At 38.5% G+C, this 23411-nt stretch overlaps 1 protein-coding gene across 1 annotated transcript in view; it reads right to left on the reverse strand.

The window, feature by feature from the left end:
* Positions 1-1912: 1912 nt before the first annotated feature.
* LOC126297730 (WASH complex subunit 1-like) overlaps positions 1913-23411 on the reverse strand; it is a 69945-nt gene continuing 48446 nt past the window's right edge. The window contains exons 7-9 of the mRNA XM_049988871.1: positions 21753-21884; positions 17213-17329; positions 1913-2508 (exon numbers count right to left, since the gene is read on the reverse strand). Of these exons, the coding sequence (XP_049844828.1) occupies positions 2374-2508; positions 17213-17329; positions 21753-21884 (384 nt within the window). The 3' untranslated portion in view covers positions 1913-2373. The remainder of the gene's footprint in view (positions 2509-17212; positions 17330-21752; positions 21885-23411) is intronic.

Below are 23411 nucleotides of genomic sequence, written 5' to 3' on the forward strand. Positions count from 1 at the left end.
CAAAGGAAAATTGTACTGAAATGCAGGAGGATCTGCAGCGAATTGACGTGTGGTGCAGGGAATGGCAATTCAATCTCAATGTAGACAAGTGTAATGTGCTGCGAATACATAAAAAGATAGGTCCCTTATCATTTAGCTAAAGTTGACCGTCGGTAAAGCAGCTGCCAGACAGATTCATTGGAAGAATCCTAAGGAAATGCAATCTGAAAACAAAGGAAGTATGTAACAGTATGCTTGTTCGCCCACTGCTTGAATACCGCTCAGCAGTGTGGGATCTGTACCAGATAGGGTTGATAGAAGAGAGAGAACATCCAACGGAGAGCAGCGTGCTTCGTTACAGGATCATTTAGTAATCGCGAAAGCGTTACGGAGATGATAGATAAACTCCAGTGGAAGACTCTGCAGGAGAGACACTCTGTAGCTCGGTGCGGGCTTTTGTTGAAGTTTTGAGAACATACCTTCACCAAAGAGTCAAGCAGTATATTTGCTCCCTCCTACGTATATCTCGCGAAGAGACTATGAGGATAAAATCGGAGAGATTAGAGTCCACACAGAAGCATACCGACAATCCTTCTTTCCACGAACAATACGAGACTGGAATAGGAGGGAGAACCGATAGAGGTACTTAGGGTACCCTCTGCCACACACAGTCAGGTGGCTTGCGGAGTATGGATGTAGATGTAGAAGCTGTAAATGCAGAAAATTTTGGAAGGTTTCCTCTATCAGACTTCACAAAATTCCTTTGCATTGTTACTTAAAAGTTTTAAACATGTTTCAAAAATTAATAAGTAAACCATTTGCAGAAAAGAGTACGCGAAATCACTTGTAATTCCAGCTAACACTCATGTAATATACATAAGCAGATCCGATGTCTTGATTTTTAATGATCTTTAAAGTCTTAATTACATAAAAGTAACAGGTATTTTGAGAGGATTTTGACCGAAAACTTCTTTTTTTGGGTACACTGTAATCATTCACAGTAACAACGTAACCTAACCACATTTCTAACAAAGGAAATAGTCTTCTCAACTCACTTTCCAACCAGACTCGTGCTGTGGTGATTCGTTAGTAACACAATCACTAAATCCATTGCGAATGTTGTTGAATATATTTAAAATAACAAATTATAGGTGTAAATAAACCAGACAATTGAACGACAGGGCCATACCAAAATCTTAAACCTCTCGGTACAGTTGTGTCGAAGAATTGGCGTGAGGACCATTTGGCAACAGCTCTCAGAAGCTTACTGAATAGCCAATTCGAATAAAAAAACCGAAAATACACCACTACCAAGACTAATCTACTGCACCAATTGGTATGAACAATATAGAATAGGGCCCCAGGCCCCATATACTTTTATCCATATAAGCGAACTTGTTGTATAGTGCCATAAAAAGATGCTGCCACATCTTCGTATGAAGCATTTGTAAAACGATCTGAATTCATGATACCAATTGTTTTATGGAGCTATTCGATACGTTCGTTTATTTGGATAAAAGTGGATAGGGCCTGAAGATAGCAAAATGAATTGCTGAAACTGGTTGCTTTCAAAATAAAATAAAATAAAAGTATCTTTAAGTATACAGCTGTTGGTGAAGTTTATTGAGATTGAAAATTCCATTATAGTGCCCAAAATCCAACAGTTTCATGTATGATGTTCTCAGTGGATAATACAAATCAGATCAGTAGTATATCTGACTAACGCCTGGGAGATTTATGCTCTGTCTACTCCCCAAGCCATCTTTCTTAGACACTTAGCAAGGTGATTATTTTCATTTTCAGAGATCCTAAGAGCAGCAGCAGCAGAGTTAGCTTTATTTCAAAAATAGGTTCCATGAACCTTGCTTGACTTTCAAATTGAGGAAACTAGGACATCACTGCTTGTATAAGCAGATACATCAAACAACCCAAATTCCAATACATTAGTTTTGTTCATTGTCACATTGAAAACAGTCAAAAAAAAAATTCACATATAAAGAACATTTCAAATTAACACTGATCACCACCCATCTTCACTCCTTAGACTAACAACACCATCATTCAACTGGATCATGTATAAATTCAACTTGGTATTTTAACCAAAAAAACAATTTTCCTTGATTTGTATAACAATTGCTATGTTACAATGCACATATCATAAATTAACATGATCTATATATAAAAAAATACTGTAAATATTTTGAATCTATAACCTATTTAATAAAGCTTCTTCCGATGATTACATGAAACAAATAATTTCAAACTCAATAAATATAAATTTTTCACAATTTTGCTAAATATCTCCATAAATCTTCAAAATGTAAATTTAACTTGATCAAATTTAGGTAATAAATAGCATTTACAGATTTATAGCTTTTTACATGCAAATTCCAGTTAGTCCCAGTCATCATCATTGTAATCTGCACTTCCTGAAGCCGCATCAGGTATTGCTTCTGGAGGCGGGATCATTGCAGATACCCTACTCATCACACCTGCTGCTGGGGAATCTGTTTTTGCACCAGATATTCCCTAAACAAAAAAATAAAATAAAATAAAACATACATTCAAGATTAAATTCATAAGACAATGACAACAACAAGAACCCCTCGTTGCTTCTTCTTCAAACAGTTTACATAAATGACCTTTAATTTTTTTAAAAAAACTTAAAGGATATTGCTAATAAAAAGCAATAGAAGAGGAAAGAAAGCTGCATTGATTCTAAGGCACTATGCTAAGACAACATTCAAGGAATGAAAACACAGATAACTTCAAACCACTTTACTGGAAGAAGGTTTCACCAGTATTGCTGAGTGAACTGTCAAAAAATTCTCAAAAACATCAGCTGAAATCAGGCAAATTTTTTTCATTTATGACAGTGTGGAATTGGCTAGGATAGAGGCAATCCTGTATTTATATTGTTTTGATAAAACCACTTTGTCTTCTACTATTCATTTTTATGCCAATGATTGTCAGCTGGTAAAATATCAATGACTAGGCACTGTAGCATACTATATGACAAACTTTCATGCAGTCATCTCTGTGAATTCTATAGTTGTTCTGTAGATATCCTTGGCACCGTAAGCATATACATTATCTGACTACGCAATACAGTTTGGTTGGAAGTATTAATTTCCAAACTTTTTTCCATTGTGGCATATCACTTCATTTTTCAAATTATTTCTTTTTTAATTTGTTTGACCTTTGGCTATATTTCTTAACAGTAAACACAGCAACTAGGATCATTACACTGGACTTTGTATTTCATCACTAGTGAGACACTTCCCAAGCACCTAGCAACACATGATGTATCTGTGGACAATTCATGCATATCTCAATAAAGTGGCAATTTTATCAATGCAGATACTTTTCAAGAATCAAGATTTGTGGAACTGTTCCCAGTGTGCCAAGAACCATTGGAACCACTTTCACCAGTTCATACCAGCATAATTCTGCTGTAGTTTGATTTTTCTCGTCCTTGTATCTGCTAAGTTTTAAAGTTGTTTTTCGTCGATTCTCCATTCACCTCAGATGGGAATGTCAATAACCCAGCCTTTGTTTTTCTCCACAATTTTGATCAATGGCATACTGTGTTCCAGCATTCTGTCTGTCTGTCTGTCTGTCTGTCGCAAGTCCCACAGTAGTTTTGCATGTTTGTTATTGGCAACTGTTTCTGGCTTATTGTTCCACTAGTTCTTTGCCATTGGCAGATGGTAATTTTGGCAGAATTTCCAGTGGATCATTTGTGCCACAGCATAGTTGTTCTGCTTGTAATCAGTCTGAGCAGTTTTTCGCAACAGCTCAAGCTGTGGTCATTTCCTCAGCCTCTTTGGAGAGGCTGCAGATTGGGTCTTCTGATTATTTCTCAATTCTGACTTTGATAGGATGACTTTTGATGGCTTGTTCTTGAATAGCAAAAACCAGTACTTCAGTTTCCTTCTTTAGGGTTCTGTTGGTCTGCCAGTAACATGTCTTTTCATTATCTGTTTTGTGTTTGATCTTTTCCAAATGCTACCCACACAATACTTTATTGTGCAAGCTGGCAGGCTAGTTCTGTTTCAGTTTTCAAATATTGATTTTTTTTTACTTTAACAAGTTTTCTGTCATTGACTCCATTCACAAGCAGTTCTTGGCTATCTTTGGTGCATTGGCATGAATTTTCTTGTTTTCCTGTTGTAGCAGACCAAGATTAATCTACTGTAGTACAAGAAAAATGTGATTTAAAAATCATCATGATACACAATATTTAGCTTATTACTCAAGATATTGTATCTTTTATTTTGTTATCTCACCACCAGTGAGGTGTTGATAATGGCGTGTTTCTGCCTTAAACCATTCTTCACTAATATCTACTCATCGCGCCCAGTCTCAAAGCTAATCTTATACTTACATCTACGTTTAGCTCTTTGACAGTTATTATTCTCTGTCTAACACTATTTGGAGTAACAACGTCGTGCAAATAAGTTATACAGTCCATCCTGGATTTTCCATTGTTTGAAGTTATACTAATTCATTCACAGTATTGAGCTTGGACTTTAACTTAATGCACATTCTCATTTTGTTAAAACAATAATTACTACTCCAAAAAGAAATTGGTTCACTTTTCTAAAGTTAATGAATAGAAAACTCTAGAAAAACACTGTGTAATGTTATGACTAATTACTGAAATTGGAATCAGTTCAGTAGAAAATAATGTTTGACATGATTGGTTGTTCCAAGTAATATAACATCAGCATTTACCCTTTGTAAAATTGTTGTAATTAAAATAATTAAGCACCAATTTGCATATTATAATATTCATTGTTAAAGGTTCTGATAATGTGGAATTTGTCACTCAGTCTCTACGTTTTGCAAAAGATTTGTTGTTTAAAAAATGTCTTTGTGCTCTGCTGACCTCTGTATCACATGTGAAATTTTATATATTAACCTTTTTTCACTGTAATTAACATATAACGTAAATTATAATAATGCTTAAGGGTGTTGACATTGTTACGATACACTGTCTCACAAAAACAGTGTAGCACCCACAAGGGGAGAAGGAAACAAATTGAAACTCTACAGACTTAGAGGGTATGTGATGTTACTTCAGTGATTACAAAATAGAGTCAAATTTACGAAGAACTTATCAGTATGATGGCACACTCCTCCTGGCCTGGATGTATGCACTGAATCAGGTGGGAATGATGTCATAAAGCTGTTGTATCCTCTCCGGAAGCAAGCTGGCCAACAATTATTGTAACTGGTCCTTGATATACTGGGCTTTGGCATGAAGTTGACATCTGAGCTGGTCTCCGATGTTTTCTGGCGGGGACAGATATAGGGATCTTGCATAGGAATACCTCAACATCACACTGACAGTTCACCGAGACACATTCCGTGTGTAATGAGTCCTGCGCTGTTGAGAAGTGGCACCAAGTTACTCTTGCAGGAGAGGTAACACGAGAGGATGCGAATGTCTGCGGCGTTACGTACTGCTTTGCCGTCAGACTTTCTTGAATCACTACCAGCCGTGACCTGAGTCATACCTGATGGCTCCCCACACCATTATGCCACGAGTAACATTGTTGTGCACCTCCAAAACATTGGAAGAATTGGACTTCTCCCCAGCTGCTGCCATACTAAATGATGATGATTGTCCAGGGTAGTGTGATTCATCTGCAGTCCATACTTCCCACCTCACGACACCAACCCAAATGCCGCCATTTGTATAGTGATGTTAATGGTAGCCTATGCGTGGGTCAGTAATTCCTTTTTCAAACTACTACTAATCTCTGAATGGTGGTGCAAGATGGGAGAGAATATTTCAGGGAGTTAATTATTTGTTCTCAGTTGGTAAGTGCAGATTCAATAGGGATGTGATGTACTTGGTGCACAATATGGTGATCCCCCATTGTGGTGGTCAGACTTGGTCAACCTGAACACTGACGACGAGTATGCCTGCCCTCGCATTCCCATGCAGTCCAAGATTGAGCCACTGTCACAACCAAATGCTCCAAAAATCTGGATATTGCACGATTTGACCAGCCAGCCAAATGGAGACCCATAATAAGGTATTTTCAATGTCTGTTGGGTGTTAGTAGATATCACCCATAAGTGCACAGCATCTCTGTGTCCTTCACAGTGATTACGTAAAACATGGACAATACTAATCCACTATAGTGGCTGTTCTATCTGTCCCAGAGAATTGTGACTCTAATCATTTACATAGCCACCATGAGTGTGTATGTGTATGAAGCTAAACTGACTTTCAACCATATCTTCTGGCTGTTTCACTGTCTTATCGGCAGTTTATGTTGCCAAGGCTTCAACTTCATAGTATTATTATTATTATTATTATTATTATTATTATTATTATTATTATTATTATTATTATTATTATTATTAGTAGTAGTAGTAGTAGTAGTAGTAGTACGAGGAGCAGCAGCAGCAGCAGCAGCAGCAGCAGCAGCAGCAGGAGCAGGAGGAGGAGCAGCAGCAGGACGGCAGCGGTATTACGATAGTAACAGTTCACATGTAGTAAGGTTTTCTACATCTACATACATACTCTGCAAGCCACTGTATGGTGTGTGGCAGAGGGTACGTTGTACAACTATCAGTCATAACCTTTCCTGTTCAATTTACAAACAGAGCAAGAGAAGAAAGACAGACTGTATGCCTCCATACGAGCCGTAATCTCTCTAATCTTATCTTCATGTCCCTTAAGGGAAATGTCCACTGGCGGCAATAGAATCAATCTGCAGTCAGCCTCGAATACAGGTTCTCTATATTTTATCAACAGCGCTCTTCGAAAAGAACATTGTCTTCCCTCCAGCAATTCCTGTTCGAGCTCCCAAAGCATCTTTGTAACATTTGCGTGGTGTTCGAATCTACCAGTAACAAGTCTGGCAGCCTGCATCTAAATTGATTAGATGTCTTCTTTCAATCCAACCTGGTGTAGATCCCAAACACTAACAGTATTCAACAAAGGCTCACATTAATGTCCAATATGTGATCTCCTTTACAAATGAATCACACTTTCCTAAGATTCTCCCGATAAACTAAAGTCAACAACTTGCCTTCCCTACTACAATCCCTACATGCTCATTCCATTTCATATTGCTTTGCAACATTATGCCCAGATATTTAATCGACATGAATGTGTCGAGCAGCATGCTACCAATACTGCACTCTAACATTATGGTTTTTGTCCCCCCTACTCATCTGCATGAACTTACATTTTTCTACAGATACCTTCCCGTAAACCTCAGCATCATCAGTAAACAGCCACAGACTACTGCTTACCCTGTCTGCCAGATAATTTATGTATACAGAAAATAACAGCAGTTCTATAACATTTTTCTGGATCATTTCTGATGATAACCTTGTCTCCGGTGAACACTTGCCATCAAGGACAATATACTGGGTTCTGCTACTTAAGAAGTCTTTGAGCCACTCACATACCTGGGAACCCATTCTTTATGCTTGTACCTTCATTAACCGCCGGCACTGTGGCACTATGTTAAATGCTTTACAAAAATCTAAAAATATGGAATCCGCCTGTTGCCCTTCATCCATGGTTCGCCAGATCTTGTGTGAGAAAAGGGCAAACAGTTTCGCACAAGCAATGCTTTCTAAAACCGTTCTGATTTGTGGACAGTAGCTTTTCCCTCAAGGAAATTCAATATATTAGAACTGAGAATATGTTAAAGGATTCTACAGCAAACCTATGTAAAGGTTCTTTTGCCCTTATTATGTATGTCAGTCACCTGCACTTTTTCCCTGTTACTTGGGACACTGCGCTGGGTGACAGATTCACAATAAATGCAAGCTAAGTAAGGGACTAGTGCTGTAGAGTACTCTTTGTAAAACCGAATTGGGATTCCACCAGGACCTGATGACTTACTTGCTTTCAACTTTCAGTTATTTCTCTATACCAGTGATGGTTATTCTCCATATAGGAGTCTGTGTGATGGTCAAAAACCTTACTCCCACTTAGCAATTTTTCATAGGACCAGAATTTTCTCGGGTTCTCGGCAAGATTTACTGCTAAGGTATGATGGTGGTAGTCATAAGCTTCACACATTGAGCTTTTTACAGACTTACAGATTTCTGTCAACCTCTGCCTGTCATCATTTGCAGGTTTTCCTTTGAATTGAGAGTGAAACAGCATTTTTCAAATTTTGTTGTTAAACCACAGTGGATCTTTTCCGTTCTTAATCCACTTACTTGGTACATACTTCTCCAGTGTATGATTTATGATCTATTTAAACTTTACCCATAATTCCTGAACATACATTGTACTGAAATTAAATGATGTCAATCCACTGCCTAATTGATATACTAACTACAGTCTATCTGCCTTTCTAGTAGAAATACTCTCCTAGCCTTCTTGAGTGATGTATTACCTTTAGTAACCAATGTCGCTATGATGACATCATGGTCACTGGTCCCTTTACCTATACTGACACCAATTAGATCAGGCCTGTTTGTAGCTACTTAAGTCTGAAGTATTTACATTGCATGTGGGCTGTTTAACTAGCTGCTCACAATGGCTAGTGGAAAACTATGTTCAAAATAACTTTGAAAGACTTGTCTATCTGTATCCCCTGCAATAAACCCATAGACGTCCCAGTCTATACTCGGTATGCTAAAGTCACCTCCAACTAAAGCCCGCATCACCACCTAGGAAGGCCCTTCTGTGCATAGAGTAGGAGCAGGAAGGAAGCGGGGGTGGGGATGAGAACTGTGCATACGTGGCAGCAGAAAGTGGGCAAACAAGCCCACGTTGTCGAACTGTGCTGCTGCAGACAACAGTTGGGCTTGTTTGCCTACGGTACATTGTATAATGTATATACATTGTACATATTACACGATCAAGTCTATGAGGGGAATAATAAATATTAAAACCAATTTCCATCAATTGTCATGAGAGAAATATTAATTGATATTTTGACGACGTTGTGACCAGTGTTCCACAGATTTACTCTGTGTGATGTCATGGGGCGAGAACAGCTGACACAGCTTTGTGAAGATGTGAATTAGAATTTCTCTCAAAATTACAATTGTCTAATGACAAGGCCATTGAAACTGCTTGCAATAATGATCATTTATTGCAATTTTAACTGCATTGTTAGTAAAAATTTAATACACAACAAAATTATCTTCAAGCACAAACCGGTTTTTTTTTTTTTTTTTTTTTTTTTTTTTTTTTTTTTTTTCTTGGCAACTGCTTCTACTCAATAGAACTTTTAAAAATGTGTGTGTGTGTGTATGTGTGTGTGTGTGTGTGTGTGTGTGTTTAACTATAGTTCCATGTAATCACTGCGTGTAAAATAGAATTAGTGGTATAAAAAAGACTATCATAAAAATGGTCAGTAAGTTGTCATGTTTTTCGCTGTTAATGGGCATTATGAGTGTAAACAAATGTGTTCGACATTACAGCGACAGACCGCATTTATGATCCATTCAACAAGCAAACAATTAACCATCAGCTGCGAATAACTCAAGAGAATGGTGACTGGTAACATCGAAAACCACTGATATCTCGACAAGTAACAGTTACTGTCATTTTAGAGCCTTATCCAGTTCGTACCTCAAAAATGACAGAGGTTTACATGTGGAAATATCAGACTTCTGATGAATTTATCCAATTGCATTCTTGTGTGTTATTAGAGTGTACAACATGGGAGAAACTTAACTCCTCCTTGAGCAATATGTTTAACATTATGGTCTGCATAATTGAAAACATATGAAGTACTAATCAAAAAGGCTAGGAAGTTCTCATTATTATGTACGCAACTGATATGTTGACAAACACATTTTTTTAAATTACAAATCTTTAAAACAAAGAAATATTATTACTTTGTTCCAAAGTCTACACCATAATACCATCGTCACTTCTATTTGAGGATTTCTGGACAAGCTAATTGTAAACTTACAACGATAGGTTCAAGGCTTATATCCATCATCACTTGCCTGTCAAGTTTCTACTTTCTGAAGTTTTTAAGCATGCTGCACAGACTGTGCCCACGCTACAGTTCGTATATTGTCTGTTGCCTCGTGCACAAGCAACTCAGTATATGTTATCTTGAATGTTTTGTTTATTTCTCCCACATAGCCTTAAAACCTTTTGTCCATATTAATTCTATGGAACTATGCTGACAGTGACACGTGGGTAAATGCAAAACTGTGTGACCCCCATTCACGTGCAAAGAAGTCAAGTATAAATTAATGAGCTACAGGAGATTAGTACGAGTCTGGATTATGCTGTGCTTAATATTTTTATCTTCAAGCCATGGAAAATATCTGATTTTCTAGTGTTTGTACTTTATGTTTTCTCTGTAACAGTTGAATTATAGCTGGCAATGACCTACTTCAAAGCAAGGTAGCAAGGTGTGACAAGAATTGTGAATCGCCTCACAAAATTGACAGTGTTCATTTCTGAATGGTAGTCACTGTTTTTCTTACATGTAAATACAAGAGTATCTTCAGAAACAAAAGCAGAATAAGATTCAGCATGCAGAATAATTATCCAAGAACTTATTCTATGAGAACTTTAAAACTGTCAGTACCACCACTCATTTCTCAGCAGATCTTCCTGGAATGATTCTAACTGACCCATGTTTCATCAAGGTAATACACTCTTGAACCATCTCCTCCTCCTCCTCCTCCTGTATCGTTAATCTTTACATAGGATATAGCTCGTGCTGCACCTATGCCATCGCTTTGAGCTAAAAACTCTCATCTCAACATATCTGGAACCAATGTCTTTTAATATTCTTTATATTGACAAAGTGCTTACCACTGAAGCCTGTTTAACTGTAACACATTTTTGTTATGTCTAGCATTCATCATTCACATGGAGCGCTTTAAAACATTGTTTTTAAAACTATCCATTTATGTTACAGGTTCCTTGTGATTTTGATGCTTTTCAGGCGACATGAAACCAACTTTTTCTACAGTTGCTACAGCTTTGACACTTTCGTTTACAGTTCTCTTGCTGACACCACATGGTTCAGGAGTTGGTTCTTGTGTTTTCAAATCTTGACAGTAGGAGACTTGCTTTCAAATTCACGTTTGAAAAGTTATAAATGCGGTAAATAATCCCCTTCGCCTACTTCTGAAGCACTTCACATTTATTGCCTTCACCTGGCTTTCTTTTTAATTGCACTTAAACATTTACAGAGACACACACAAAGTTATATTGCTGCAAGGGAAAAAAAAAGAAACAAAAAACAAAATTACAGTTGAATGAATAATGCAGTTGTCATGTAGAACGGCAACAGTGCAACATGTAGAAGTGAGATTCTCATTCTCTGGCTGTAACTCTCCGCTAGCGGCTCGGAAAGAGAATTAATATTATTGGCTGCCAGTGGCTAGTGGAGGGGGATGTGCAGAACTGCTGAAAATTGGGCCACCTTCTTACATGACGCGAACAATAATATTGCATTATCTGGGTATTTCTGCACTACTGACGGTAGACTCTCTGTCAACGATTCCAAAATCGTCAGAGCGGTATTGGGGCCCATTAAAACCATCCAGCAATTAACTTGATTTCATCTAGACCTGTTACACGCTACCAGATAACTTCACTGGATTCAGCCTCAGTAGAGAGAATATTTTTGTCAACTCCAACGAACATACCCACTACTATGGCATCTAATCTGTTTTTTAGATATATATTCTTTGAGTCGATACATATCTCAGAGCTTTCTGCCTCAGGTTTCAGCCAGGTTTCTGTTCGTAGAATAATCTGACCATGAGATGTTCTCTGGAGGGCACTAAATCTGGGTGATACACATAATTTGACAATTTACTGATTACATTTTGACAGTCAAAGTGCCTTTGCCCTGAACACTGTCTGCTTTCACTACCAGTGGGTTGTTTGGAGAGTGTTCATCATCAGAGAATGTCAACCTACTGCCTACGTTAGCTTTGGCAACTGGTTTCTGAATTTGATGCTTCAAAATGGAGTGCAAGATTTTGTTACAATGCAGATCAGATGAATTTAAATAAAATGAGCACATAATGCATTTTTCACAGAATTCAACTTTTCATTTAAAAAAAATTACCAACCACGACTTGCATGTTAGAAATCAACATATTCCAGAGATAGAACCTGGGCAATTTTTATTAATCAGATGTGGGAAAAAAAAAATTCTGGACAACAGCTTACACTAGAGGAGCATAAATTACATGTTAATAATAGCAATGTTAATTGCCACACGATTTTTGCAGAACTTTAAGCAAACACAATATATAAAAATTAAAAAAAGATATAAATAATTTTTTCCACAAGATTATTAAGAACTGGAATAATACACTGTCAGATTATCCAGCTCATTTTGTGTCCAACATATGATGCCTACAGTGTATCTGATGATAGGTATGGCCCTGGTATAAACTGCCTTCATAGTATGGCTGCTATTCAGTTTGCTTTTCATAAATTTTCTGACCCTTTCGGTGTACTCTTTTTCTGATCAGATGTTTTACATGCACCTACTTAATGATGCACAACTTCAAAATGCCAAGGTATTTGTAGGCTTCTGGCTGATGCCACTTCACAGTTTGCCTATTTGGTATTTTGATGTCTTCACTTTCTGAGATTTTGCCCTAATGTAATGTCAATGTGGTGCACTTATCTAAGGTGAGTTCCTTGCTAATGTCACTGCTGAAGATTCTAATTGTATTTGTCACCACTGGATTTCAGTTTCATATTTTCTACAGACCTTCAGGTCTTCCATGTGCAGTACATGGGATAATTTCTGAGAATTTCTTACTGTTTGACAGTCCAGGTTTCTCTTCTGTAAGACAGTTGACAGTGGGATCAAGGCGATGATAAACAGCAGTACAGCCAATGAGCCCCCTGAAAACTGTCTAGTTCGCAACTTTCATTTCTGACAAATAATTCTGTCTTCCAGTGCTGCATTAATTTTTCTGCGAATTCTCCTGTGTTTTTGAAGACCCTGATGTTATCCAGGCACTTCCCAATCCCTATTATTATTATTATTATTATTATTTACAACCATTCCAATTAGAAATGGTTTCCTTATTATGTTATGTAAATTTTATTTTTATTAAATCAATTCAACTTTGGATTCTTGGTGAAACCTTGTGTAGTATATTAACTAAATGAAACACTTTTTTAACATTGTTTTACTAATTTTATTATTACTGAACGACCTAGATTTCAAGTTATATGCCCATTTTCTAGTACACAATTGATCCCAAAAATGGTAACAAAACAAAGATAAACTTGTCAACTTCTTAATCTATTGATAATTGAATCAAACTAGAAAAATTATCTCTGTTAACAATTTTGATGCAGTTACATATGCATTTTTTTAAAAAACCCATTAAGCAGCATATACAAAAACTATGGATAAACATATGAATGTCATCTGTGTGTGGAAATGTTCCACTAGGCAACTCCAGAAGTTCTTGGAAAAGGTGAATCAGTGACATACTACATAAGCATCAGTATGTAGCTACAGGATTCCACTGTTAATTTCCTAGACATCAACTTAAAAATAGAAAATAGAAGCCATAAATTTAATATTTACTAGAAAGACTCATTTACTGACACATTCATGCCAGCTTCCTTTCAACATACAACATGCAGCAGTCCACCACATGATTCACTGTATCCCTTCAACCACAATGTCCCAATAAGACTATGGACAAGAACCTAATACAATAAAAATAATAATTTTGAATCCAGCATTATTGGCAAAATTCTCAACTAAAAAAATGAAGAAGTGAAAAAGATCCCTACTGCACCCAGTGAACAATGTAGAGAGGCTGAAAAGGAAATAGTATAGTTTACCTTTTATAGGTAAAATTTCAAATAGCATAAGCTACATTTTGAAGACAAAGGGTTTCTTTTTGTTTTTCTATGTTTCACAGACAATAGGCAGAAATGTCTTCAGTTCAAAAAATAAATAACCAGCCATCATAAAAAATGTGGTTTAATATCCCCAGCAGCAGACATTGTGATGGAGGCAGATGAGCTGGCATGAGTAGAGCAGCAGAGTAGTAGTTCAGAAACCTATTATGCAGGTCCCTTGTGTCACGTAATTTGGGCAGACATCCTGATGCAAGTGTTTACTTGTGGGCGGCAGTAAGCGGAGCGTGCCACTGCTCATGCTGAGCTCAACTACCACTGACCTCAGCTCGTACTTCATGCCAAGCGATGGTGTACTGTGCTTAGTTGCTAGCCAGTAATATGCAAAGTTATTGCCATGCATGTCTATACATGGCTTCTAACAGATTGACTCCCATGGTTTTTTTCCTCTTTTCCCTCATTGGGTTCTGTTTCCCGGTTGCTATCGAGTCACTGTCAGCCAGTGAGTAAACTTGCTAACAGTGTAGACTAGCAGTATTGTTACACCCGTGCAAACACTAAAGTGGTGATGAAGGACATCCTTACTCATGTGACTCTTTTCTTCTCCCTCTCTCCTCCCCCCCCCCCCCCTTTTTCATAGTGTTAATTTTGGACTACAATGGGTTTGGTATTTCTGCAATGCTTGCAAAACAGTAATGCCTACAGTAGAACAAGCAGCAGCAGCACCAACAGCAGCAGCAGCAGCAGCAGCAGCAACAACAACAACAGCAGTGGCGGTGGCAGTGGCAGTGGCAGCAGCAACAGGAGCAGATGCAGATGCTGATCAACCACAATGCGGACTTGCTCCATGCCCCTGCCTTTACCAGCAGGGGGTCAGGTTCCCATTGGGCAGTTTCTTCTCTGTCCCCAATGCTGTTTGCTGGTTTCAATTAGTCTACAGAAAGGTGGGAGAATCACCTGCACCAGTTCTTGCTGCACTGCCAGGTAAGGCGTATCATCGATCCAGTTGACTGCCTTGTTGCCCAGTGCAGGTTCATACGGGGTTGTCAACTGAGATACTCACCCTTGACAAGTCTTGTCAGTTACTCGAGCAGTATTTCAGTCATCAAATACATGCGGTGGCGGCACGGTGGCAGTTTAACCAAGACTGCAAGAAGCTCGGCAATTGTATGCAGCCTGGATTGCTGATTTTCAGGGCCTCTCAGCCAAGTGACATGAGTGCCTCGAATGTGCTACCTCTTATCAGACTCTGTAATTTGGGACATGATTAACCATTTAGCTCCTGATCATAAGGTTCAGACTTGGGCATGGCTATGTCTGATCCTTCTTTAACTAAAGTTACCCAAATTGCAAAACCACATGAGCTTATGGCGGCACCAAGAGACATCCTTTCTGGTAATTGCAGGTCTCTCAATTACGTTAGCATGGTAAACATGCCCCTGGTGTCCTGCAAAATATCCTTGGCGGCCAAGCCTCCCACCAAGTCACTGTGTTGTCACCTTTGATGATTCCGGTGTAGCGGCATCATTGTGCTGCCCATCTTCACTCCCATCAATCTCAGCGGGATCAAGTCACTCGCAATGTTCTAATTCCTGCCCAGTGCGGATTTTCGGTCCTCAGTGTCATTATCCTTTTGGGCGAGCCAGCGGTCCTGCTCAGATTGTCATTTGTTGCCTGTTCAGCATTCCATTGTGCATAACAATAGCATTCATTCAACCTAATTCAATTATCCGAATTCTAAGAATGCTGGGTTTTATGCACAATTTGCAAGTTATCATTTGTGTTCAATTTGGGCAAGCCATTTTCTTCTTTTTAAGGAGCTGTAAGTGTCTGACTTCTTCATTTTAAAGATCACTCTATTGGACACTGATAATTTGTAAACATCCCATAGTGTTTTATTTGGTTTCTGTACCAGGTGGTCTGACATTTTATCTGTAACTATTATATTGATATCATCTGAAAAATAATTTTTCTCTGTGTATAATTGTGTTTGTTGAGTCATTGATTGTATTAAAACAGCATTGGTACTAATACACTAAGCTCAGGAACTACTTTGTCGGTATATTTGGGACTTTAGATGCAGACTCTTATATTTAAACACACTATGCTTCCCACATACAATCTGAGAACTCAGCAGCTATCCACGTAACTCCCAGTGCCTTCAGCTTTGTAAATATGTAAAGATGTGGTCAACCATGTCAGCAGCCTCAAACAGGCCTACAATTATACCAACTGCATAAGCAACCTTGTCTATAGCCTAAAGTACAATTCTTGTGCATCCAAATCTCTGAAATCAAATTCTCCTTTACTAATTTTTTTCAAATTTAATTCATTAGCCTCACTTACAACCTAATTTTATTATTTTTTTGTATGGCGACAGCTTGGAAATTGTGCTGTAATTTTCTGTTTCTTTGGCTTCACTTTTTTGTGCATTCTTGTACAATTTAGATAGCTGTAAAAACTATCAGACTGAAAGTGTTCTTTTTTACATCTATTAAAGGAAGTTTTCCTGATTTATCCTTTTGACATTATAGTACAGAAAAAAGGATTATTTACAAAGTAATTTCTACTTTCTTGGGAGTACTTTAATGTATTCTGCTCCTCAATATGTAACTGTTTTTCTTTTGCGACAGTAATATCCTCACATCATACTTTACCATAAGCTATTTGACATCCACTGCTGGGGCAAGACTTCTACCAGACTTCTCAATGCATTAAGGCCTTCAGCTATACATATTCACGTTGCCCCTGCATGTTTTTCTAATGTCACCTACCACCTTTGTCTTTTCTTATCTCTCAGAGTCTAACAAACTTTGTTGGTCAATATACCTATTGCCTTGCATCTCACTATTTTTCAAGAACAATTCCACCCGTGTTACAGAAGTTGTAATTCATTTCTTGCTTAGTTTTTTTCATTTACTCCCCACAGATGATATGAAGAACCTTAGATGATTAGTTCATAACGTGTCACACTACATTGTAAATTTTCACATTCAAAACACAGATTTATGGGAAATAAATAATAGCATTCATTTGTCATACAAGCTGGTAGCTCATTATTAAGTAGCATGGCAACAAAAGGTCTCCATCTTCCGCAGCATTCTCCAACTGGGTATAGATACGAGCTGTGAGAGTGGCTGGATGATTGCAGCTCCTACTGTAGGTGATACCAACCAGCATGTAACTGAATTCCTGTAGAAGCCACAAAGACAAGCAGCTGCTCTCAATAAAAGATGTATAATGAACCTAATGTAGCAGATGTGACAAGAGGTGCATTTCAGTGGGTAGGTGTACAAGTAGAGGTATACAGGCCACAATGTGATTGAAGTTGTATGGGTCACAGTTGCTCCACATGTAAATGAACAAAACTTAGAGAATTTTTCTTTTCTAGGTAACATTGAAGTAAATACAAACCTTTCTTCGCATTGCTAATTTTGCATGCAGGTCTGCCATGAAATCGCCACCACCACCAACATCAGGTGGCTTGCTGCCAGCACCACCACTGCTGCTCACACCAGTCTGCTTCTCTTCCTACAAAAAAAAAAAAAAAAACTCAGTGTCATAGTTTCTAGAAAACAGTTCACAAGATCTCACATCAACATTAGTATTTTTTATTGGCAAGGAGAATTAACACATTTCTTTCACAGTGAACACAAAAGTTCCATTTCCTTGAAAATAAATTAACATGAAATTATTTATTGTTGACGCGGAGATATAAATAGCAATAGAGCCATGATTATGAATCAGAGAGTTAAAAGAGAATGACATACACATTAATTTACTACCAGGACCAATCTTAATTATTGTACTTGTCTGTCTGTAAAACAAATCAAAAATGAAAACAATAGATGAACTTAAAACAAAAAAAGCATTAAGTTCCCTGGGAACAGCAACAATTTTTTTTTTTTCTAGAATTCATGCTACGAGATGAAATTCAGGTAATTATGAAGGAAAAGTGTTCCAAAATAACTGCACGAGTGACTCATGTGAATTTTGGTCAGACATCAACAACAATAATCATGTAGCAGGACTGGAAATTAGAAAACGTCCTGATGAAGTTAACTGAGAACTGCTATTTTTGTGTATATCCCCTTGCTCACTGAAATACAAGCGTATTAGTGTGTGGGCCCCTCCACACACAGTATCTGACATCACATAATTCTTGCATCATTGTTGCGATTTAATATACAGTATCTTTTTGGAACATCATCTCTTGTAATGCAGTGAAGACAGTAGGACAGTTGAGAATTCAATGGCGGGGGTCAGTTATGTGAAGGTAGTTGCTGTCACATTTTCAATACAGCAGCAGCAGCATCACAACTGGGGTTTTAGTATGGGTACCTCTGATGGCATACAAAAAGAAGGAAGACACTGGGAACATTTTACTGTTGTTCATACACCACCACTGTGGGCCGTACATTGGGAACATTTTACTGTTGTTCCTACACCACCACCGTGGGCCGTATATTTACTACATTCACGAAATTATAGTATTTCTGTTACTCTCCAATTACAAGAGTGTTATTTTATTTGATTACTGATTAAATTTAGTAATCAGTTCTAATTAAAAACACAACTCTCTTCTGATCATAGACTGATACAAACACTACAATTTAAATCCTCTGGATCACTTCACTGTGAACATGTCATACTTCATCAAGATTAAATTCCTTTTCTCAGCTCAGGTAAATGAAGGAGCATATTGTAAACAATCTCTTGTAAACTGACCAGTACAGCACTACCCTCCATTGCCAATCTGTCACAAGCTATGGAGAAAGAGACTAAACAGTGCTGATTGATGTACCCAAGGTGTCAGAGAGAAATTGCAATGCAAACACCTGAAGATTTTGAACAGCGCAAGATCCTGTTTTGGCTTTAAGAATGGGTGGAAACAGCATGGGAAAACATGCAGCAAGACTGTAGCTGGCAAAATGATCGTTATAAATTTAACAGAACTGAATAATGTAACATGAAAGTATGTGAGCCAAATTGTTAACGTAACGTTGCCTGCCTCGGTTTGCTACTAAACCAGTGCAATATATTTTATTCTCTGAATAAGTATTTTAGATTTGTATTAACTCTGTAATTATTTTTATTTGTGTTGTCTCTGCTATTTTACTCACTACATTCCTCATAACTGTCATTATTACTTAATTTTAGCTACTAGTAATGTCTCTACTTATTTTTTCATTGCAGATCATCAGTTAAATTTCTAGTCACTATGAGTGGAGACTGTCATTGGTGTCATGTCTCCCCACCATTACAATAGCTTTCTGACATGGTAGCTATTGCTTGGAATGCTGGAGCTCAAAATTACGTAGGTGCATACTCCACAACACACACTAGGAGATCACTAGTCAGGAATCAAGAGTGAGATGCCTGCATAGTTAGGGATGTTACGAACTTACAGGTACGTCACAACACTTCCACAATAGACTAGGTACTGTGCTGGTGTCCAACCATTCAGATGAGAGGTGGTTGGGGCTTTGAAAAACAGCAATGGACTTTGTGCCACATCAGGTTTCCTTAACAAGACAGCCTAGACTTAAGTAAAATCTGGTAGTTAAGAAACTTCTGATATTTATTATTATTATTATTATTAATGCTGCTATTCAAATCCCTGGTCATACAAGTGGATTGACTAACATGATATTTATGGTAGTTGGTCATAGTTTTATAATAGGAACTCTCCAGGCATTTGCCTGAAATAATTTATGGAAACCACAGAAAAGCTAAACCAGAATGACTGGATGAAGATTGGAGCCTCCATCCACACAAATACAAGTCCAGTCTGCTTAAAAAGCAAAACCACATTCGGTTAACCCATGTTTTGTGTGTAAGTCAGTGCTACACTGTTCATTCTTTCATTTACAGTGGATGTGTACAACTGCTTTAGGTTATGGGTTTTGAGGAGACTAAACATTTAAGATCAGTATCCTATTCACCCTCAGGATGAAATCAGTAAACCCCATCTGTCTGCGTCTAGTGTTATTTCTGTGCGAGTGTGAGAAAGGCTTGTAAATGCTTGCAAAATGCGCATACGAGGCACGATATAGGTTCCAGCCAGATTTCCACCTAGTGGGGAAAATCACATCCAGTCTGGCTGGCACACCAGCCCTCATCGGTAATCTGTAGGATGGATTCAAACTGGAGTCAGCGTGCCTCCCTGACCCAGAAACAAGCACTAAGATGCATGGTTATCCTGCCAGGTGGAGAGATACAGGTGGAAATTTTAAATCATCCAATAAGTAATTGGTCTCTCTAATACATGAAAGAAGTCTTGCATCTTTAATACATGAAAGCAGTCTGGTTAACGGTAGTTTGTAGATGTTATGCAATAATGACAGACTAAATCTATTGGTATTGCGCAGTAATAATATGATCTTCATAAGCAGATATGGAAATTGCAGGGTGTAAACAGAAGGTTTGAATCCATGGGCCAGAAGAAGGAGGTAGGAGCACATACAGTTTGTGGTGGATTTTTCTGAAAACCCAAAGTGGACAACATGGACAATATTCAAATATAATGGCCTTTATGAGCCATAACTGAGCACCTAAAGTCAGGCCATGTTTGAGCATAAATCCTGTAGTGCAGAAATAAACAGGTTGCTCCCTGTGGCCCACGGCTGTGACATTTTGATTTTGCCTTTGAGCTTCACATCCTTTGGATCCTGCTGCAGTGTGTTGTAATTTTAAGAGTTCCAAACCCTCCCTGAACCTTTGAAACTGAGAGCAATTCACTGCAAACACATTTCACCGAGGTTAAATTTGTGAGGGAGAATGATTAAAACTTACATGTACCATCCTTTTCACAAGGTAGCTACATATATCCTCATGTAATGAATACTGGACTGAGTTTTAACTGTAAATAAAGTATCACCAATGACTGTTACAAACATGGTGTCACATGAAACACATTTTCAGGTGCATCATATAGCTTGAACACAGTACATCAGTTTCTTACACTCTCTGAGTCAGGTGGACCACACACTTCAGAAACTTTGGCTCACAGATACTGAAGACAACATTAAAATACAAATAAGAGCAATGGCTTCAAGATGGAGACAAAGACTATTTTTATCTCCATACTTAAGGAAGTCTCCAGTCAACCATCATATCATCTCATTTCCTGTCTTAACACGATGCACTCCTTTCCAGGTAAAGTTTCAGAATCCGCAAACAATGCAAAATCCAGCACCCACATGGAAAAAGGATAGTTGCACTCTTCACTTGTGCTGGATCTGAAGAACCAATTGCCCCACTCCCCCCCCCCCCCCCCCCCCCCCACCTCACCCCTCCCATGCTGTCCCAAGTTTTTGGTGGTGATGACCAATGAAACATAGCCTGTTATTGTCAGCAGATACTCAAGAATCATTTTATGTTTATTTGTGGCCTCCCATGTCTCCCACAAACCATACTTATTGCTGCTCCTTTTTTCATGCACCTGAAAGGTACATATACTTGCCCAGAAACTGATTTTCAATTACTTAAGCTGATTGTAAAAATTCAGGATAAGTTAATCAGTAATATGTTGGATGAAACTTTTAATGTTAACTCTCTTGTGCAGCTCTTTTCCAGGCTACGATACTCCATATTGTCCTTCCTATGATTTACTGTGAGAAGGCAATGGTATGATTGCGTTCATAATCAACTGCATTAAATAATCCACAAAAATAATCATACATAATACTGACAATGCAAATCCAACACAAATATAATATTTTTCGTAGGCGCTTCAATGAACACCTCCACTTCTCAAGGTAATTATATACTATTTTTGCAGAGCCAAATGGTCACCAATAATGACAGCCAAGTACAACTGAGGAACTTAAACTATTTGTATCATCTTATCTGACAGTATGATTAATCACCAAGAATTTTTACAGTAAAAGCTGCAGAAGAATTATATAACCACACTTCAGTTACATAACGTTACACAAAAAAAAAAACTTACATTCTTTTTCTTCTTGGCTTCAATCTTCCTGTCTTTAACAGACCTGAGATTTTTTGAGCCTCCAGCTTTTCGGATAGCTTCCATCAAGTTAGCTCTGACATCAGTACCAGAGTCACCTTTGGGAGGTGGACGCTGGAAAAACATATTTCAAGTACATTTCTATTGTCACCTTTAACTACACTGCTGGCCATCCAAAATGCAGCACCAAGAACCACCCTAGATATCACTGCCAAACTGATTTGGGAGCTAACATGTTGTACAAAGAGCACATGATTGAAAATACAGCCCCATGTGAAATCAGGAAGATGATGAAATCAGTATTGAGCGTTGCCTCCATTGCTGGCTGTAACCACTGCTACAGGCCTCAGCACTGAATCGAAGAGGCTCTGGACGTGTTGTTGGGGTATAGTAGTCCAGTCTGCTTCCACATATTACCAAAGGTGACCCAGTGTAGCAGTGGGTGGTGTATCGCAGACCAGTCGTTCCGCAATCGTCGACCAGACTAGGCGAGAGTCTGGGAGAACAGGGAGGTCAAGGCAACAGTGCAATCCAGTGGGTAAGGAAGAAATCTTTAACACTGTGTGCCACATGTGATCACACATTATCCTGATGCAATGTGGCCATCGGCAGCCTCCAAAAGGTATGGGAGGACAATGGCTCCAACACTTCAGAGATGTAAGGCTGGCTGGTTAGCATACTGGCAATGCGTACTAGGGGGGTGCGGGAGTGGAATCCAATAGCATAACACCAAGTGCAGAGCCAGTATGGCAATGCATAAGCCAGCAGATCAACAGTCTCTCACAACGGTGTCTCCAAGCTAATCCAACCATTGTCGTGGTGCAGGCAGAATCAGATTTGTCAGTAAAAATAGTGTCATTCCATTCGGTTGTCCATGTTTGTCATTCACAGTACCACTGCCTGCACAAACGCCTATGGTGTTGGCTCAGTGGTAAATGCAGCAATGGACACCTTACGGACAGAACGCTCTGCTGCAAACAACATCAAATGGCATGCACATGTGCTGCTTGTTGTGCAATACACCAAATTTGTTGTGGTACAGTTCGTGATGTGGCAGAACAATCCATCACTGCCATGCACATTATGTGCCTGTAATCACAAGCAGTGGTGCAATGAGGTGGGTGCATTCAGTCCTGTCGGCCCCTCCTGCATCTGTGATTAACCGATCTGCATCACAGTTGCTCGATTCCATCTGATGTGCGCACCAATTTCTCTAAAGGATAATCTGCAGGCCCTATATGCAACTATTCTTCCTCATTCAAACTCTGAAATGAGCTCAAAAGACACTGTCTTGTACGAGGCATCCTGGAGCTGCTTCCAGTATGTCCACATGGTTCTCTCTTCCCCTTTTATTTAGTGCTTGCTGGTGTTGCTACTGGCACCCATGATATGTGTCCATGATAAGCGCCTCTGCTGAAATGCTAATCATGTGCATCTCTATCACCCCAGATGCAGGCTGCAAATTTCACCTGATTTTGGTACTTCCTTCAGGATGTTACATTTTGGGTGGCCAACAGTGTATGTACAGTTTAGCACTGGAATACATGCTAACACAAAATCAAAAGCAACAAAGCTACAAGAATGTAAATAAGACCTCAACAGATAAATTCAAATGAAAACTGTAGGTAAAGAATAAGCATT

Source organism: Schistocerca gregaria, chromosome X (assembly GCF_023897955.1).
Source record: "Schistocerca gregaria isolate iqSchGreg1 chromosome X, iqSchGreg1.2, whole genome shotgun sequence".
Taxonomy (NCBI): Eukaryota; Metazoa; Arthropoda; class Insecta; order Orthoptera; family Acrididae; genus Schistocerca; species Schistocerca gregaria.